This window comes from Strongylocentrotus purpuratus, unplaced genomic scaffold (assembly GCF_000002235.5).
Source record: "Strongylocentrotus purpuratus isolate Spur 01 unplaced genomic scaffold, Spur_5.0 spur5_scaffold_17, whole genome shotgun sequence".
Lineage (NCBI taxonomy): Eukaryota > Metazoa > Echinodermata > Echinoidea > Camarodonta > Strongylocentrotidae > Strongylocentrotus > Strongylocentrotus purpuratus.
In genome coordinates this window covers 22721773-22738512 of record NW_022145602.1, presented here as the reverse complement: position 1 = coordinate 22738512, position 16740 = coordinate 22721773, and the positions used below count along the sequence as shown (strand labels likewise).

Sequence of the window (16740 nt, the reverse complement as noted above, 5' to 3'; positions counted from 1 at the left end):
ACAAACAAGATTTAAATTAATATGTACAAACACATTAAAAAAAATCTTCCCAAAGTATGGAACTGGGCTCGAGTAGCACCTGTGCCAACTTATAGTTCCCATTACCAACTTCACCTGAATATTAGTAATACACATATTAACGTGTATATCTTTTGTATATGTAATAGTATACAGATATATGTCTAAAATCGTATTTAAAACCATTACTGTTTAATCAACATTACTATTCTGCTATGTAGACATTCATCAGTATTATTCTTTGCATTATATGAATGCTCATATGTACTGTTATTATAACGGATGTGTTTTTATTTTAAATTTAGATTTAAATTCAAATAAAACTAATAAATACGTGTTTCATCCAAATGTACACATCTCCTACATACTGTACATAAAGCAAAACTGGTTTAACCTCGTCTTAAACTTATTTTAATAATAAACATAGGATATTCAAGAGATATTGGTATTTTCATATTTTTACTTGAACAATTATGCAAAAAATTCACAGAAACGCGAATTCGTTGTAATAATACAATGATATTTAGTGGATTCGGTTTATGCCAAGACAATAATTAATGCATTATGAGAAAGAAGAGGGATAAATGGTATGGTATTTCCGTATAGTGAATATTCGTGTAAATTATCAAGGAAAAGGGAATGACTGCGTGTAAGAACATCTAACAAATTGAAGGAAGTATTAGTCAAGATGTATAACGACTAAAACATTTAATACTCAGAAAATGAGGCAAAGGTGCATGCCAATACTAGGTATAAACAATGTAGACAATTAAACAGCAACACAAAGCAACAACATATTTATAAAAGAAGGTCAATAAACAAGAGTGGAGTTGTCCTATATGTATTGCTCGCCGAATCTAAAACTGGGAGTAATGTATTCAAGTTGGTTTTTCGTAGACTTCATAGCTTCGAATGGGATCTCCATTTTGTTTGAGGTATGGTTCGACATAGAGTGACTGGTCACCTCCAATGTACTTGGCATAACCGTCAGGAACGTCAGGAAGAGGGCCTCTGGATCCTTTCTCATCTTGAAAAGTGTCTTTCGATGATGTTGCTAGATCGTAGCCACGACTGTTTGAATATAAAATGAAATTAAAACAAATATTGTATTCAAATAAAATTTAATTTACTATTCAGATTTCAAATGCATCGTTAAATTAGGGGAACTATAAGTGCGCTGTTCATTATGTAAAACATTTCTAACATTTAAAAAAATTTGAAGTCAAATACATTAATGAAAGAATATCAAAGTATGTATTTTTTCATCAATATTTGTCTTCGAACGCAATTTTAGGAAATCTTTGCAGAAATGTGTCTCAAATGGCACCATCTGTTTACATTAAGATACAATTTGAGCAACATTTTGCCGTCAAATTTTTGACGAATTTGAGACTCCCAACACTTTAAAAGGGGATTTAAGGTTGCATTTCATAAACATTATCTTTCTTTTTATTTATTTAATAATGTTTCCAATTAAACAGTTATGTTGGTTCAGCTACTTTTAAAAAAGATATAAATACAATAACACAGAAACAAAAATTTTTTCCCCGCATTTTATTAGTGCTGTTATTCTGTTATATTGTTTTTCCTTCTAAGATGATACATAAAATGCATCAACAACAACGAAACCACCTCATTCCTTGTTTGCGAGGAAACGCTTTCCTAAGTACTGGTACTTTTACAAATTATGAACGCGAGCGGTGGGGTTTCAGCCTCCTTCCATAAGTCCGAGCACATTGAGTCGATTGGAATTGAGTAATTGATGTAAAATGGTTAAATGCATGGAATCAGCTAAGAGTTGATTTTCATCATGATATAATTATGTAATGCGTAAAGAGAAAAAAAACTGAACACATAATAACAAGTTATTGTACAAATCTATACATTATAGAGCACCGAAGCTGTGACATCATAACAATTTCGTTATATAATTTCTCAATTTTTTCTTCATTTTCCAAAAGAGCATCAAAAATAATGTCCGAATGTCGAAAACCAGTTGAATATATAAAGTATTGGCTGAGATATGGCCCTCTGAATAAGTAAATGTTCTATGGGAACTCAGTGTTATAGTGCTCCGGTTCCTAATGTTATGAACAAGAGCACTATAACACTGGGTTCCCATAGGACTTTTTTTTCTTCAGATGGTTATATCTCAGCAAATGCTTAATATATTCAATTGGTTTTAGCCATTCGGACATTATTTTTGATGCTTTTTCAGAAAATAAGAAATTCTAAAAATAGTTTTTTAACGACATCACTCTTCACCACTCTATACGATTATTATAATAAACATTTACTTACTTTCTCACGAAAATAACAAACGCAGCCATACACATGAGAACAAGGATGAATAAGATGACAGCTGTAACCAGAAGACCGGTGATAAAGTAATCCCTTCCCTTTTGCTCACTACTATAATTTACCATGCGATCTGGAAATGTAGGTTTTCTTCCTGTAGATATAAGTAATTTAGTTATAAGCAAACACCAATTATCAAGATATATATTTGTATCAAATTTCAGTAATTGAATTTGGATGCGTATTTTTATTCGTATTCTAATTTGTGTTTGTTTTTGTATTTTGTATTTTTGTTTTGTTTCAATTTGTATTTTCATTTGAATTTGTATTTTTTTTCGTATTTGTATTTGCATTATTCCATTTCCATGTGCATCATTTACATTTTTATTTTTATATGTATTCTTCTTCGTATTTCTATTCGCTTTTGCAAATGTTTGTATCTTTGTATATATATATATATATATATCATTAATATATGTGTAATTATATTCTTTATTCATTTTTGTATTTTTTTCCTCCAGATATTCGTTAAAAACACACCAAAAAACAGCTAATTCCTGTACATGATTACAGCAGCCCCGTAAAATATGTTAAACAAAATAAAAAGATAACAAGATAAATGCTCATAACAAAAAGTTTTGCATGAAAGAAATACCTGGACAAAATAAGTAGGGAGGTAAATAATAAGCGATAATAACAAAATTCCAAATTAGTAAATTGATGCAGTATTATTTCTAATTTGCAAAGAGAAGAGCTTAATTTGTAAAGGAGTATCCCTTTTCCCTTTACATTTTGTTTTTCTTTCCCATCTTATGTCTAAAATGATTTGGCTTTTGTTATTCATCACCGTGTTTTACTCGGTCTTTCAAAAGGAAATATATCATGCAACATAAGAGCTAGTGTAAACTCTCCCTAATTTGTGGCGACAGAGAGGCTTTCTCTTATATTACTTATATTTACATGTAAAAGGACCAGTTTACATTCATTATTTTTAATCTTTTAGTATGCAACATATTAAGATGATAATCATTTACAGCATAATTATTATAACATATAATACAAGATCGTTATCATAGTCTGGTACCACACACACTATGCATATGACGGACAAAGAAAGAGGACAAAATGTACAGTTCCTCATTCTACCCTCAACAATTGCTGTGGTAGACAAAGGAACATCCCTTCACTGCTATTATATAAAAAAATGTGTAGAACAGATGTCACATGCATATTCACCTGTTCTACACATTTTTACATAATAGCAGTGAATGAATGCTCCTTTGTCTACCACAGCAATTGTTGAGATTAAAATGAGAAACTGTATATTTTGTCCTCTTTCTTCGTCATATTCATAGTGACATTATCCCCGTATATCAGACATTTCTAGGTGCATAATAACCTCCGGTAGGTGGACAATCAGTAGAGCACTGGACAGAATTTCCTCGCCACAAGCCATCTGTGTGACATTCCCAAGCGAACCAATCAGAGTCGTCGTTACATGTGATGTTGACTTGGTCACCAATCTTGTAGCGAGGCTTAACATTTTTCATGAATGAGACGACGGGGATGATTGGTGGATTGCATTCTGCAAATTAAATATTTACACATTGCGATTAGGGTATACTTTTACAAAAAGAAGAAATTTGTAGATTATTCAAATTCAAAGGCTTCTTCCAAGACTCTTCAATTATTACAGCACAATAACCATTAAGGGAAGCCTCTTTCGAGCGTGTAGTTGCCCCAAAAAGTGCAAATCTTTGATGATTGAAAATGGGAACTACAGAGTGAGTCATGATTGTCTGATGTTCACTCATGCATGCAGACATTCAAATGAAAATGGTACCTAAATGTACTGGGAGGATAACTGTATCAAGACATATCATGAAACCCATCATTAATTATTCACTTCAAACAATACAACTTTTAAAAAAAGTGGGACATTTTTTTCTGACTTACTCTGTATGTTTCAATTGTAAACGAAGTTGCCTTGATCATGCACGGTACAAACTGTCCAACAAACACACACACACACAAACACACACACACACACTCAAAAAATAGATAATAACAATTTTTGAAGGGCACTTTACACATTAGCTCTTATCCTCATGTCATGTTTTTATAATCATGGTTATTAAAAAAAAAATGATTATGCCTTCGTCTTGCAATTGTTAATGTCCCGGTAATTGTCAGGCACCTATATGTACATGTGTTCGAAGGACGTTAGTAGCGGGATGGGATTCGATCCATCAACCCTTCCACGGAGAGTCAATTGAATGAAGCCCTATACCACCTTACATCTACATCTTTATTACATGACATCACTTTATGACGGGTAGCTTTTAAAAAAAGCATGTTTTGCATACCTTTGGGAGGGTCAGGGCAAACTATGTTTTGGCCTATCCATATTCCATCGTCACATGACACGTCGAACCAATCAGAACCCACGTTACATGTCACGTTCATCCTGTCACCGTCTTTGTATGAGAGACGAAGATTCTGAATGGTTGAATCAATAGGCACTGCTGGTGCACTGCAGGAGGCATGTGATAGAGAAACTGTGGAGAGAATATATGAAAATAATCTTATGGTGACCACGAGGTACTCTACTAATGGGAAGCGTTGGTTCATATTTTAGGAATTCTTTAGGATATTTAAATTTGTGACGTTCATAAAATAATCAATGTGTTAAATAAAACACAAAAACTATTGAACAGGTGATTTCAACCTCTCTCAAAAATACCTGTACGACTCTGCTCAGTAAAGACAAGTTTTATGACTCACACAGAACCAATATTCTTCAAGATATTTACATTAGGTATTGTTCCTTGTAATGGCAATTCAAGCGTTTTAAAGTTTGGGGTAGCAACACATAAAAGGAAAACAATATTTATATATAAAAAATAGATTTCAATCCACAGATACTACTAATCACGGTTAAAGCTATTCATCCCTGGCATATGTTGAGGACAATGGAATAAATAATAATAATAATATTTCCCCTTATTGGTGAGGTTTTCTGTGAAAAGGGAAATAAAATCGAAGAGATGAAAAAAAAAAAAAAAAAGATGCACTGAAAACGGTACAGTTCTAAAACAGAATTAAGTTTTATATTTACTTTGTATTTTTTGTTTAATAACAAAATATCACGTTCTCCGGAACAAATGTTATTCTAAATTTCAGTGATGTTTCAGTTATGTTACTTTTATATTTATATTGTTATATTTTCCCGGGCCCCATTTATGCCATGGTTATGGAAATGGTAGTGGTGATGAATGGAAGAAGAACATGATGATGATGACGACGATGATGGTGGAAACAAAGGAGTATAAGAAAGAAAAGATTCCAGATACAATACCCAAAATATATTTACTTACATGAAGGTGGTATTATCGGCAATGTCGGTGCTGCACAAGATATATCAGGGCCATTCCATAATCCACTTGCCTGACACCGTAAGGTAAATTGATCACTGTTCGTGTCACATGTCACTGTCACTCTGTCATCATAGTTGTAGTTCAAATGATGACTTTCAATCGACGAATATCTCGGAATATGAGGTGCACTGCACAGTGTTGGAGCTGTCATATTCACATCATTCGGGGGAAAGAAGAAGACAAGTTAAAAACTGAAACCACTGAAACCTCAACATAAAACATCACATTATACAGTGCGTCCCAAAATAAACGAAACCGAGAATTATCGATGGTTTATCATAACCTAATCACAATTATAATTAATAAATTACACATATCTGTAAAGCTTAGATCCTCTTCTTTCATGTGATGCAAGTCATATGATGCATGTTTCACGCATGATTGATTAAAATCAATTTGAAGAGAGGGAACCAAAAAGTAATTTGGCGGACTGTTTTTTTTTTTCAAAGGGAAAATCACATTTCTAGAAAGTTCAGTTTCTGCCCTTTCAAATGGCACTTCAATCATGAAAAATGAGCAACGAATATCAACGTTCTGTTTATTTAAAGTTATGCTTGCATTTCCATAATTTGATTTAAAAGGTTCGTTTTCACTGGCTGCACACCGTAGCAACAAGCAGAATTGAAAAAATACTCAACTCCGTTTCGTTGACAATCAGCCATGCATAAAGTATTTCGTCTTTGTCTGATCGTGAACGAAATGGAGTTAAGTCTTGGATTATTTTGTTGAAGTTTTGCAATACCCAATATGAAATAAGATTCATGATTATAAACATAAAAGAAGTTTTGTTTATTTCAACGTACATAATTATAAAATGATTTAGTTATTTAAATGGATGATGAAAATGCCAATTATGAATCTATTCAACTGTTGGAATTAAAAACCCTCTCTATTGTTTTTAATTATGATCCATATTGCATTGTTGGCATTACGAAACATCAACCTTTTGTAGTAACGGAACTTTGGAACAGCCATCACAATGTTGAGCCTTCGGACTCGCTTTGAAACGTTGAATAAAAAAAGAATTCGCATAATTAATCCCATGTGCGAGTTATTGAATTAACATTATAAAAGGCCGTTCATTACTTAATCTGCATATGACCTGATGCAGAACAATATAACCTGTCATGCATTTAATGTTCACCTCAATTTGGTCACAGACCGTTTTAGATTCTCTTCAATTCAAGTTCGATTACTCTAAATGTTACAAGAAAAGGAAATGAAATGCTTTGTCCATCCTATCTTTTTTATATTCTGTTTTCCCCACTCATCTATGTATGTAAATTTGATTAATTTTGTGTATAATGTGCAATATATTGAAGTTTCCATTATTATCATTGTTATCATTGTTAATTAATTCATTGAAGTAATTTGTGATCGTTTCAGTATTAATGTATTTGTAATTTCTCTTTATTTCTTTGAACTTTGTAATCTTTGTTTGTATCAGTCTCCCGACTGTTTGAACATGGATTTTTGACTCAATAAACCGAAATGAATGAATCGATTTAATAAATAATTATTTAAACATGGCCGACAGTCACAGTCTAAAATCGGAAATGCCTCTATAGTGAGGCTAAAAGCAATATTAATACTATTTGAACAAACAAAAACACATTTAAAATTGAATGTAATAGAAACAAAAAATAGACTACTTTAATAATATTGAATGAACACAAATACCACACTGCATTCAGTAACAAATATTGCACGATACTAAATAATGAAAAGGCAAGAGGAAAAAGGTCACACGAAGGAATATATTTCTATAGAAGGCAAAAATTGTAGGCAACACCAAAGGATGTATAACATATTGAGGAGTGGAAGAATGAAAATGGAACATGATAGACAGGTGGAGAATAGGGATATATATGGAGAACGGTATACATACATATATAATTACACATGCAAAGATTAAAAAAAGAGAATGAGGATGGTAAAAAAATTGAGTTCCTTCTTGATAAATAGTAAAAAATCTACTTATTATCATGAATATTTAATTTTTGGTTAAAGTAAATCGAGCACATTGCCGTATTAGTCAGATAAAAATCAAATATCTTACGTTTGGCTGGTTCTTGGCAAGACATTTCCGGTCCACTCCAAATTCCACTGTTGTTACAATGGAGGGTAAAACGATCGTTGCTTGCATCACAGGTTACAATCACGTCATCACCTGAGTTGTAGGTTATTCGGTAGAATGCATTGGTAGAATGTCTTGGAATAACGGGAGCACTGCATTGAGATGGAGCTGATAGTAAAATGTTACATAAAGTCATTGGAAAGTGAGGTTCAATGCAACAAGGAAATCACGTATGTAGCATAAGAACATGAATAAATAATCAGGTAATAGCAAAGACAGCATCAGTAATATAACGAACAAAATAAAATACAACTGTCAATAGCATTGTTAAGCCTAGTCTAGCACAGACAACGATGATATTAGAATAGAAATGTGAAGTCAACACTATACACATCTGTAAAGCACCTTACACATAATATTGCCCTTATTATATTGAGCATTATTTCCAGCTCCTCAGCAGGTATTCTCATCAATTATTCACAATGACAATTTAATACCTCAATGAAATCGCAGTCTGTTCCAGGTAAAATAATAGATAATCTTATTTTTCCCCGAAAATTAAGTATACAAAATGTATCAATGCTTAGACAAGGATATTGATACATATACATGACCATGTTGATTGTGTAGTTATAACAAAATATACAGACATCAATAATATTTGTTAGGATCCCACACACATACATACATAATTATTCAATTTCTAAAAATATGTCTTTTATAGTATCGTTAAATAATAATAACACAAGCTTAATTTTACATCACTCTGGTACACGTCAATGCCTTAGTTCACGCGAACGGACAAGTCCCATGTCTAAAATTTGCGAGCAGTCCACAAAATTACAGTTTCACTGTGTTAACATTCTATTTTGTTTTAGATACATCAGGCATTTAGAGCAATTTTATTTATGTTGGTCAAATTCTGTTTTAAAATGCAACTCTCACAATTGGCACAGGATCTGGATCTCATTTCAAATTCATTATATCTCCACTATCATGACCATTGATTTGGGGCTCGTATTATGAGAAGAGCGGTCGAATTATAAAAAAAAAGGGGGGGGGGTAAGTGAATGCAATCAAATCAAAATTGAAAGTCTTACCTAGGGTAGGTACGGGACAAGAAACCTCCTGGCCACTCCATTGGCCTTTTGTGTCACACCGAAGGGTAAACTGAGCAGTGCTGCTGTCACATGTCACAGTAATACTGTCACCATGGTCATAATTCAGTTGCAAGTCCTGAATGGTTGCATATCTTGGAACGTAAGGGGCACTGCACTTCTCCGGAGCTGTTAAGAAAATCAAGTAAAGATGATCATAGGTACAGCAAACATTTATCTACATTAAATGTCAATAGAGTATTATCTGATTTTATCTTTAAGTGTAAACGGAGTTAACAAAAAAGGTAAGATGCTGCTGAGTGATAAAAGGGAAACAATAAAGAGGTTGCATGATATATTATGTTGACCACAACCACCATCGACAACAATTGTTATATTAAACATACACGTGAACGCGTAGGAACATTGGGGTGCTAAATATTATGTATTTATTTACAAGTTGACAAGTGATAGGTGGGTGGCTCATTGAATAATGATTAATGATTTATGATTAATTAATAAGACATAAAGCGAACCTTCTATCGGCGGTGAGCAAGAATGAACGCCACCCGACCAAAACCCATCTGAGTTGCACTGAAGGGTAAACGACCCATCTGTTCTGCTGTCACAGGTGATTGTTACACTCTCACCGATGCTGTAGGCCAAACGTACGTTTTCAGCTGATGCATACTTTGGGATATATGGACTAGTGCATCGTGTAGGGGCTGTGAATGGAAATGCAAGACGTATGTTTATTAAAATAACATTAATAGTTTAGACAGAGAAAGTAATGATCAATATCTACAGTTCAAAGTAGGAGCTGATGTATTGATAAAATAATGTACACGCTACAATTATGAATATTGTCAAACAGTTTTACGGCCAATATTGCAGTGACCAAACTCTTACCCTACTAAACGTCCCGACTTAAACTATTAATACCGATCTCCATCTGATGCTTCGGCTAGACATAGCCTTAATGTTAATCACAGGTCTCGATCGATCCGACGGTTCTAGGACACCTACCCCCTTGACATCCCCCGGATAACCAACCCGCAGTCAGCTACCCCGGAGCATTTGTCCTAGAGGGTGGTTGCCCTAGGGGGTAGTTGTCCTAAGGGGTAGTTGTCAGGGGGAAGTTGTCCGGGAAGTAGTTGTCCGGGGGTAGTTGTCCCGGGTGATAGTCGTCCTAGAGGGTGGTTGGCAAGGGGGTAGTTGTCCTAGGGGGTGGTTGACTGGGGTTGTTATCCGGGGGTGGATGTCTAGGGGTAAGGTGTCCGGATACGCTATTCGACATTCTGATAATAAGCCCTGATTAAAATGTTACCTGATCATAAGTCGGGTCTCCAGTTGCGTGCCCATTCATTTACTTTGTTAATGTTCTAGTACATTCGCAATTATATTGCTATTGGTCAAACTGGGCTTGAAATTTGGACTCTTACAATTTGCAAATTAACTGGCAGTTTTCTCTGGATCTAATTTCAGAATTCTTCTATCTCCCCTCACCATCATGACCATTGATATTGGGCTTGTATAGTGCGAAAGCCAATCGAAAATTGGGAGGGGGGGGGGGTGTTCAGACGAAAACAATGAATCAAATCAATTTACAATTTTAAAAAGTCTTACCTGAGGTTGGTACGGAACAAGAAACTTCCTGCCCACTCCATCGACCTTTCGTGTCACACCGAAGGTTAAACCGAGCACTGCTATTGTCACATGCCACAGTAATGCTGTCACCATACTCATAATTCAGTTGCAGGTTTTGAATAGTTGCATATCTTGGAACGTAAGGGGCACTGCACTTCTCCGGAACTGTAAAGAAAATCAAGTAAAGATGATAGTCGATACAACAAACATTTATCTACTTGAACTGTTATTTGAGTATATCTCTGGCCGTAAACGGGAAACACAAAGTATAATGTTGTTGAGTGTAAACAGAAAGCACTAAAGTGGTTGGATGCTATATTCTTTTGACTACAACCATGAACAACAACAACTGTACAGTAAATTATAAACGTGTGTGAGTTGGGGCTAAGGTATTATTTACACGTTTTCGAACATTGATAGCTTGGTAGATAAATTAATAATGATTAATGAATAAATGATTAATAAATAAATATAGCTAACCTTCTATCGGCGGTGGGCAAGATCGGACATTACCCGTCCAAAACCCATCTGAGTTGCACTGAAGGGTAAACGATCGGTCTGTTCTGCTGTCACAGGTGATTGTTACACTCTCACCGATGCTGTAGACCCAACGTATGTTTTCAGCTGATGCATACTTTGGGATATATGGACTAGTGCATCGTGTAGGGGCTGTGAAAGGAAATGCAATTCGTACGTTTTTTTTAAATATCATTTGTAGTTTAAACAGAGAAAGGTATGATTAAATACACAATTTACACTAGTACCTGATTTACAGATACCACATGTACGTGCTAGAATTATAAATAATATCAAACAGTGTTACACTAATACCGCAGCAATCAATCTCTAACCCTACGTACTGGACCTCCTAGCTTTAACTATTAACATCTATGTCTATTGTTGTTGTTCAAACTCTGCTGGAAAAAATTCTTATTCGCTCAGAAACTGGCAGTTTTCCCTGGATCTAATTTCAGTTTTCTGCTATCCCCCTTTACCGTCAGGGCCATAAATAGTGGGCTCGTAGATTGCGAAAGCTAATCGAAATTGATGGGGGGGGGGGGAGTTTCAGACAAAAACGATATATCAAATCATATTCAAATCAAATCAATTAAAAATAAAAAAAGTCTTACCTGGGGTAGGTACGGGACAAGAAACTTCCAGGCCACTCCATATACCTTTCGTGTCACACTGGAGGTTAAACCGAGCACTGCTATTGTCACATGTTACAGTAATGCTGTCACCGAAGTCATAATTCAGTTGTAAGCCTTGAATGGTTGCATGTCTTGGAACGTAAGGGGCACTACACTTCTCCGGAACTGTACATAAAATCAAGTAAAGATGATAGTTAATACAAAAAACATTTATCTACTTGAAATGTTATTTGAGTATATCTATTGACGTAAACGGGAGGAATAAAGTATTATGTTAATGAATGATAACAAAAAACAATGAATTATTTGGATGCTATCTTCTGTTGACCACAACCACCACCGACAACAATTGTTAAGTTAAATATAGACGTGAACGCGTAGGAGGATTCTGTTAAATATTATGTATTATGTACAAGTTGATAAATGATAGGTGAATAGCTAATAGAATAGTGATTAATGAATGAATGAATAATAAGTAAAGCTAACCTTCTATCGGCTGTGAGCATAGGTGCTCTATATATTAGGTATTATTTACAAGATTTTGACAATTGATAACTTAACGTAGATCAATGAATAATGATTAATGAATAATAAATAAAGCTTTAACATGTGGGGGTTTGAGTCATACGAAAACAATGATTCAAATCAAATCAAATTAAATAAATTTACAATTTAAACAAGTCTTACCTGGGGTAGGTACGGGACAATAAACTTCCAGGCCACTCCATATACCTTTCGTGTCACAACGAAGGGTAAACTGAGCAGTGCTGCTGTCACATGTCACAGTAATGCTGTCACCGTAGTCATAATTCAGTTGCAGGTTTTGAATAGTTGCATGTCTTGGAACGTAAGGGGCACTACACTTCTCCGGAACTGTAAAGAAAATCAAGTAAAGATGATAGTTGGTACAAAAACATTTATCTAGTATAATGTTGTTGAGAGATAACAAAGATAAAATTAAGTGGTTGGATGCTATCCTTTCTTTTTACCACAACCACGAACAACAACAAATGTACAGTCAATTAAATACGTGTGTGCGTTGGGGCTTAGGTAATGTTAACAAGTTTGTTAACATTGATAGCTGGGTAAATGAATAATGATCAATTAATACATGATGAATAAATAAAGCTAACCTTCCAACGGCGGTGGGCAAGACTGGAAACCACCCGTCCAAAACCCATCTGATTTGCACTGAAGGGTAAACGACCCGTCTGTTCCGCTGTCACAGGTGATTGTTACACTCTCACCGATGCTGTAGACCAAACGAACGTTTACAGCTGATGCATACTTTGGGATATATGGACTAGTGCATCGTGTAGGGGCTGTGAATGGAAATGCATACGTATGTTTAATAATATAGCATTAGCAGTTTAGACAGAGAAAGGTATGATCAATATCTACAGTTTAAACTAGGAGCTGATGTATTGATACCATGATGTTAATGCTACAATTCGTCGCTGTTTACACGAAGTGACGGTAGTGAAAAAAAATTGCATTCACTTTGCGTTACGATTTTCCTCACAACCGTCACTTCGTGAAAACAAGGATTATGGATAACGGCGAACAGTTTTACGACCAATAGCGCAGCAATGAAGCTCTTACCTTACTGGACCTAACTTGAACTATCAATCATCATCAATAGTGATCTGTCAGTTCATGACAGGTTCAGTGACCCATTAAAAATTCCATATCAAGTGTCTCTCCAAGCCCCTCTCGAAGTTCCTCGGTCTTGAGCCAGCCGTTTCATCGTCTCATACCCCGTCGCTTCACATTGTAACTATTAATACCTATCTTTTTCTAATGTTTTGTGTTGACATAGTCGTCGTTATAATCACAAATGTTGATTGATCCTACATTTCGATGATCAGCCAAAATCTAAATGTAACCTGCTAATGTCAATTACAATTACAGTTTGCACAGTAACGGGCACTTTTCCCTGAATCTAATATTAAGATTTAATATATCTTCCTCCATAATCATGACCATTAATTTGGGGATCGTATATGACGGAAGGCCAGTCGAAATGTCAGGGGGATAGGTTTCAGATACCAATGCACTGCCGTTATATTGTTCACCTCTTTATAAATATCAATTAATAAGGCAGCATATATATTCATATATTTCAGTCGTTGTCAATGTTTTTGATCTAAAGTGATCGAAATTTTGAAAACTAGTAAACTTGACTCTTATAGGTGTTCTATTTTTGGTCCCGTATATATTTATCGTCTGTGGCAATAATGGATGCATACATGTTTAGATACCTGAGACGGGTGGCGGGCACGACTGCATTGGTCCACTCCATAACCCAGTGGTTTCACATAGAAGACTAAACGGTTGAATGCTGGTATTGTCACATCGGAATGTAACACTGTCTCCAAGGTTATAATTCGGACTGAGGGTTTCGAGCGTTGAGTATCTCGGGACTGAAGGAGCATTACAGTTCGTCGGAAGAGCTAGAGTTGAGGGAAACAAATTATAAGTTACTTGCTTATGTCTGAACCCTCAATGTGGATGATTGTGTAAACTAAACTAAACGAAAACACTCTGTTTTACTTTCACCAAATTACGAATGCTTCTCACGTAATGAAGTACAACAAGAACATATATACTGACTAAAGAACAAAAGAACCAATCACGTATGTAACAAATTTAGCTCTTCCATTTGGCAATTAGTGTTCATCAGCTTCACTGACATTGCGAGTTTACAGTGTCTTGGCAGCTAAGGATTCATTCAGGTAATTAAGTTGAACTACGGACATGTGTTTATGAACAGAGCAAAACATTTCGTTCAGAACGTTTCGTAAAGGGACGCACATATTCACGCATCGTACGACCTGACTGAGTGTTAGGGGTTTGAGGCATTGTTTAGAATCAAATCTTAAAAGAAGCAAAATGATCCTGAAACGGGTACGGATTGGAATATTATCTTACCCCTTGCGGTCGATTCAGGGCAGGATACAACCGGTCCACTCCATAGTCCTTTGTTATGACACTGAAGGTTGAAGGTATCAGAACTGGCATTGCACGTCACGGTTATTTTGGCCCCAAAGTTGTAGTTGAGACGAGGATTTGTAACGTGTGCGTGCGCGGGAATGTACGGTGCACTGCAAGGAATTGAACCTGTAAGGAAGGTCATAATAAATGATTTTAATATGATTTTTCTTTCGTTAGTCTTAACGAGAAAAAAATGTGTACATTGCAATTTGAGATTACGTCACACAATGTTATGCAGTAACAAACTATTTGTTGAGCGTAATGAAACTTCGAAATTTAAGGATCATGGAAAATATTTGGACGTTATTCTAATGATTCTTCTTTTTGATTTAATTCAATATGGATCCCTTGAAAAGCGTTGTAGACGGTAATGATTAATAACAATTATCTTCTGGACGTAACTGCGGGGAAGAGGGTATGTGAGGAAAAAAACTTCCAGTTAAACGCATTACCTAGTTTTAAGCATATTAGTATTTGCTTGGGCCTTGTGTGACATTTAATCAATTTGTTTTTATTTGGAAGGGATATATTAGTATGTTTTGTCCCGTCTCCTTTGTAATTCTGCTTGTGGTAATGTTTTCTATATACCAAATGGATATCAATTAGCAGCATTATTTGTATAATTGCCCTTCTTGTTGTGTACAAAAGTTGTATTGAATCATGAATGAAAGCTCTTTAGGAAAGTAAGGTACAGCCATTTGATTGCTGCTAATTCTGATCTTTCTATAAAGGGGATGTTTGTGTACTGCTTTCAATACAGTATGGCTTTAATACACACTTTATTCTTCAGCTTCCACGTCTAGTTTGCTTAATTCTTCTACGGAGGTATCGGTTTTCAAACGTTGATCAAACGACTGGCGATGTGCTATTCACCAATTTCAATTTGATACATTGCATAGAACGAACGTTTGTGTGGATGTTTATTTCTGTTCAGTGTACGGTTTGTTATTTGTCTTACCTGATTGCTAAGAACGCCCGTGTATGCTTGTAAGTACTCTATCTAAAATCTTTTCTGTCAAACGTCTCACCTTGTTTGTGGCATCTGATATATGCTTGAATTTTGAATGAGTATGGAGTAAACGTGCAGGTCTGGTGTCAAAGTTAGTAAGCACAGCTAGACACTAGGGTCATAGTAATTGTGGTGGTAATGTAACGTAATCATGAATCTGATTCACAAACCAAATAATAGACAAATGTTCGGGATATGCTGATTTATATCAACATTATTCTGCCATACATATATATTTTAGGTCCGAGAGCCAAATTGTCCACTATTGGTTGTGAAATGTCAAGTGTTGCTCGTGCCAATATAAAATACATGAGCCAAAACCTTGTTCCCTAATAACTTAAAATTGCTAAACTTCCCTCTCGTTTCACTAAAAGAGCTCACATAGTCTATGGTATCTGACATTATTTGAATGTGAAGAAAAACCATCTAACGCGGGCTTACTTCGAAAAAGGACAACTCACTACGATACTGATCTCTATGAGGTCTGAATACTGATTAGGTCCGCCGACGAGCCGCACACCCGCATCACTTGCATTTATATTATATATTCCAAATCCCTTCATAAGCTTTGCCGATGAAAAAAAGAAAACAAGGCGTTGTGGTACTTTTCCTTTTGTTTTGGAGAAATTACCTAGTTTCCTACTGGTAATGGGCACTAGTCGAGGATATTTGTTACTCCATTTGTATATTTTGTCTCTTAAATTGCCTGGAAAGCTGTATAAAAATGGAAATATAATAGATCAAACACTCGTTTTGTTCAATGCCATCTTAAATGTTGTTATTATTTTTTCCAATTGACAGACGATAGCAGTCATTTAAACTATTTTGCGGTTACATTATGCACAGTATCTCCCTCAAGAATTGAACGATAATTATTTATCAATATATGCAAAGAATGATAACCAACCGAGTGAAACTGCCGATCGTAAATTCTAACTTGTACACTACCTGAATATTAAACAGGTCCGTGCGTGAGCCGCATACCTGCTCCGCAGATTGCCGAAGCAGACAT

At 35.2% G+C, this 16740-nt stretch overlaps 2 protein-coding genes across 2 annotated transcripts; both read right to left on the bottom strand.

Moving 5' to 3' along the window:
* Window positions 1–524: 524 nt before the first annotated feature.
* LOC100892672 lies at window positions 525–7993 on the bottom strand. Its single transcript, XM_003731132.3, has 6 exons — window positions 7813–7993; window positions 5694–5897; window positions 4683–4874; window positions 3716–3901; window positions 2320–2470; window positions 525–1089 (listed from the first exon to the last, which is right to left on the bottom strand). Exons 1-6 carry the CDS (start codon window positions 7835–7837, stop codon window positions 897–899), a joined length of 951 nt encoding a protein of 316 aa, XP_003731180.2. The 5' UTR covers window positions 7838–7993; the 3' UTR covers window positions 525–896.
* On the bottom strand, window positions 7936–16740 carry LOC586269 (sushi, von Willebrand factor type A, EGF and pentraxin domain-containing protein 1-like). The gene is made up of 11 exons (XM_030988313.1): window positions 16713–16740; window positions 14657–14845; window positions 13987–14178; window positions 12859–13047; window positions 12413–12598; window positions 11705–11890; window positions 11055–11243; window positions 10554–10739; window positions 9464–9652; window positions 8931–9116; window positions 7936–7982 (listed from the first exon to the last, which is right to left on the bottom strand). Exons 1-11 carry the CDS (start codon window positions 16738–16740, stop codon window positions 7936–7938), a joined length of 1767 nt encoding a protein of 588 aa, XP_030844173.1.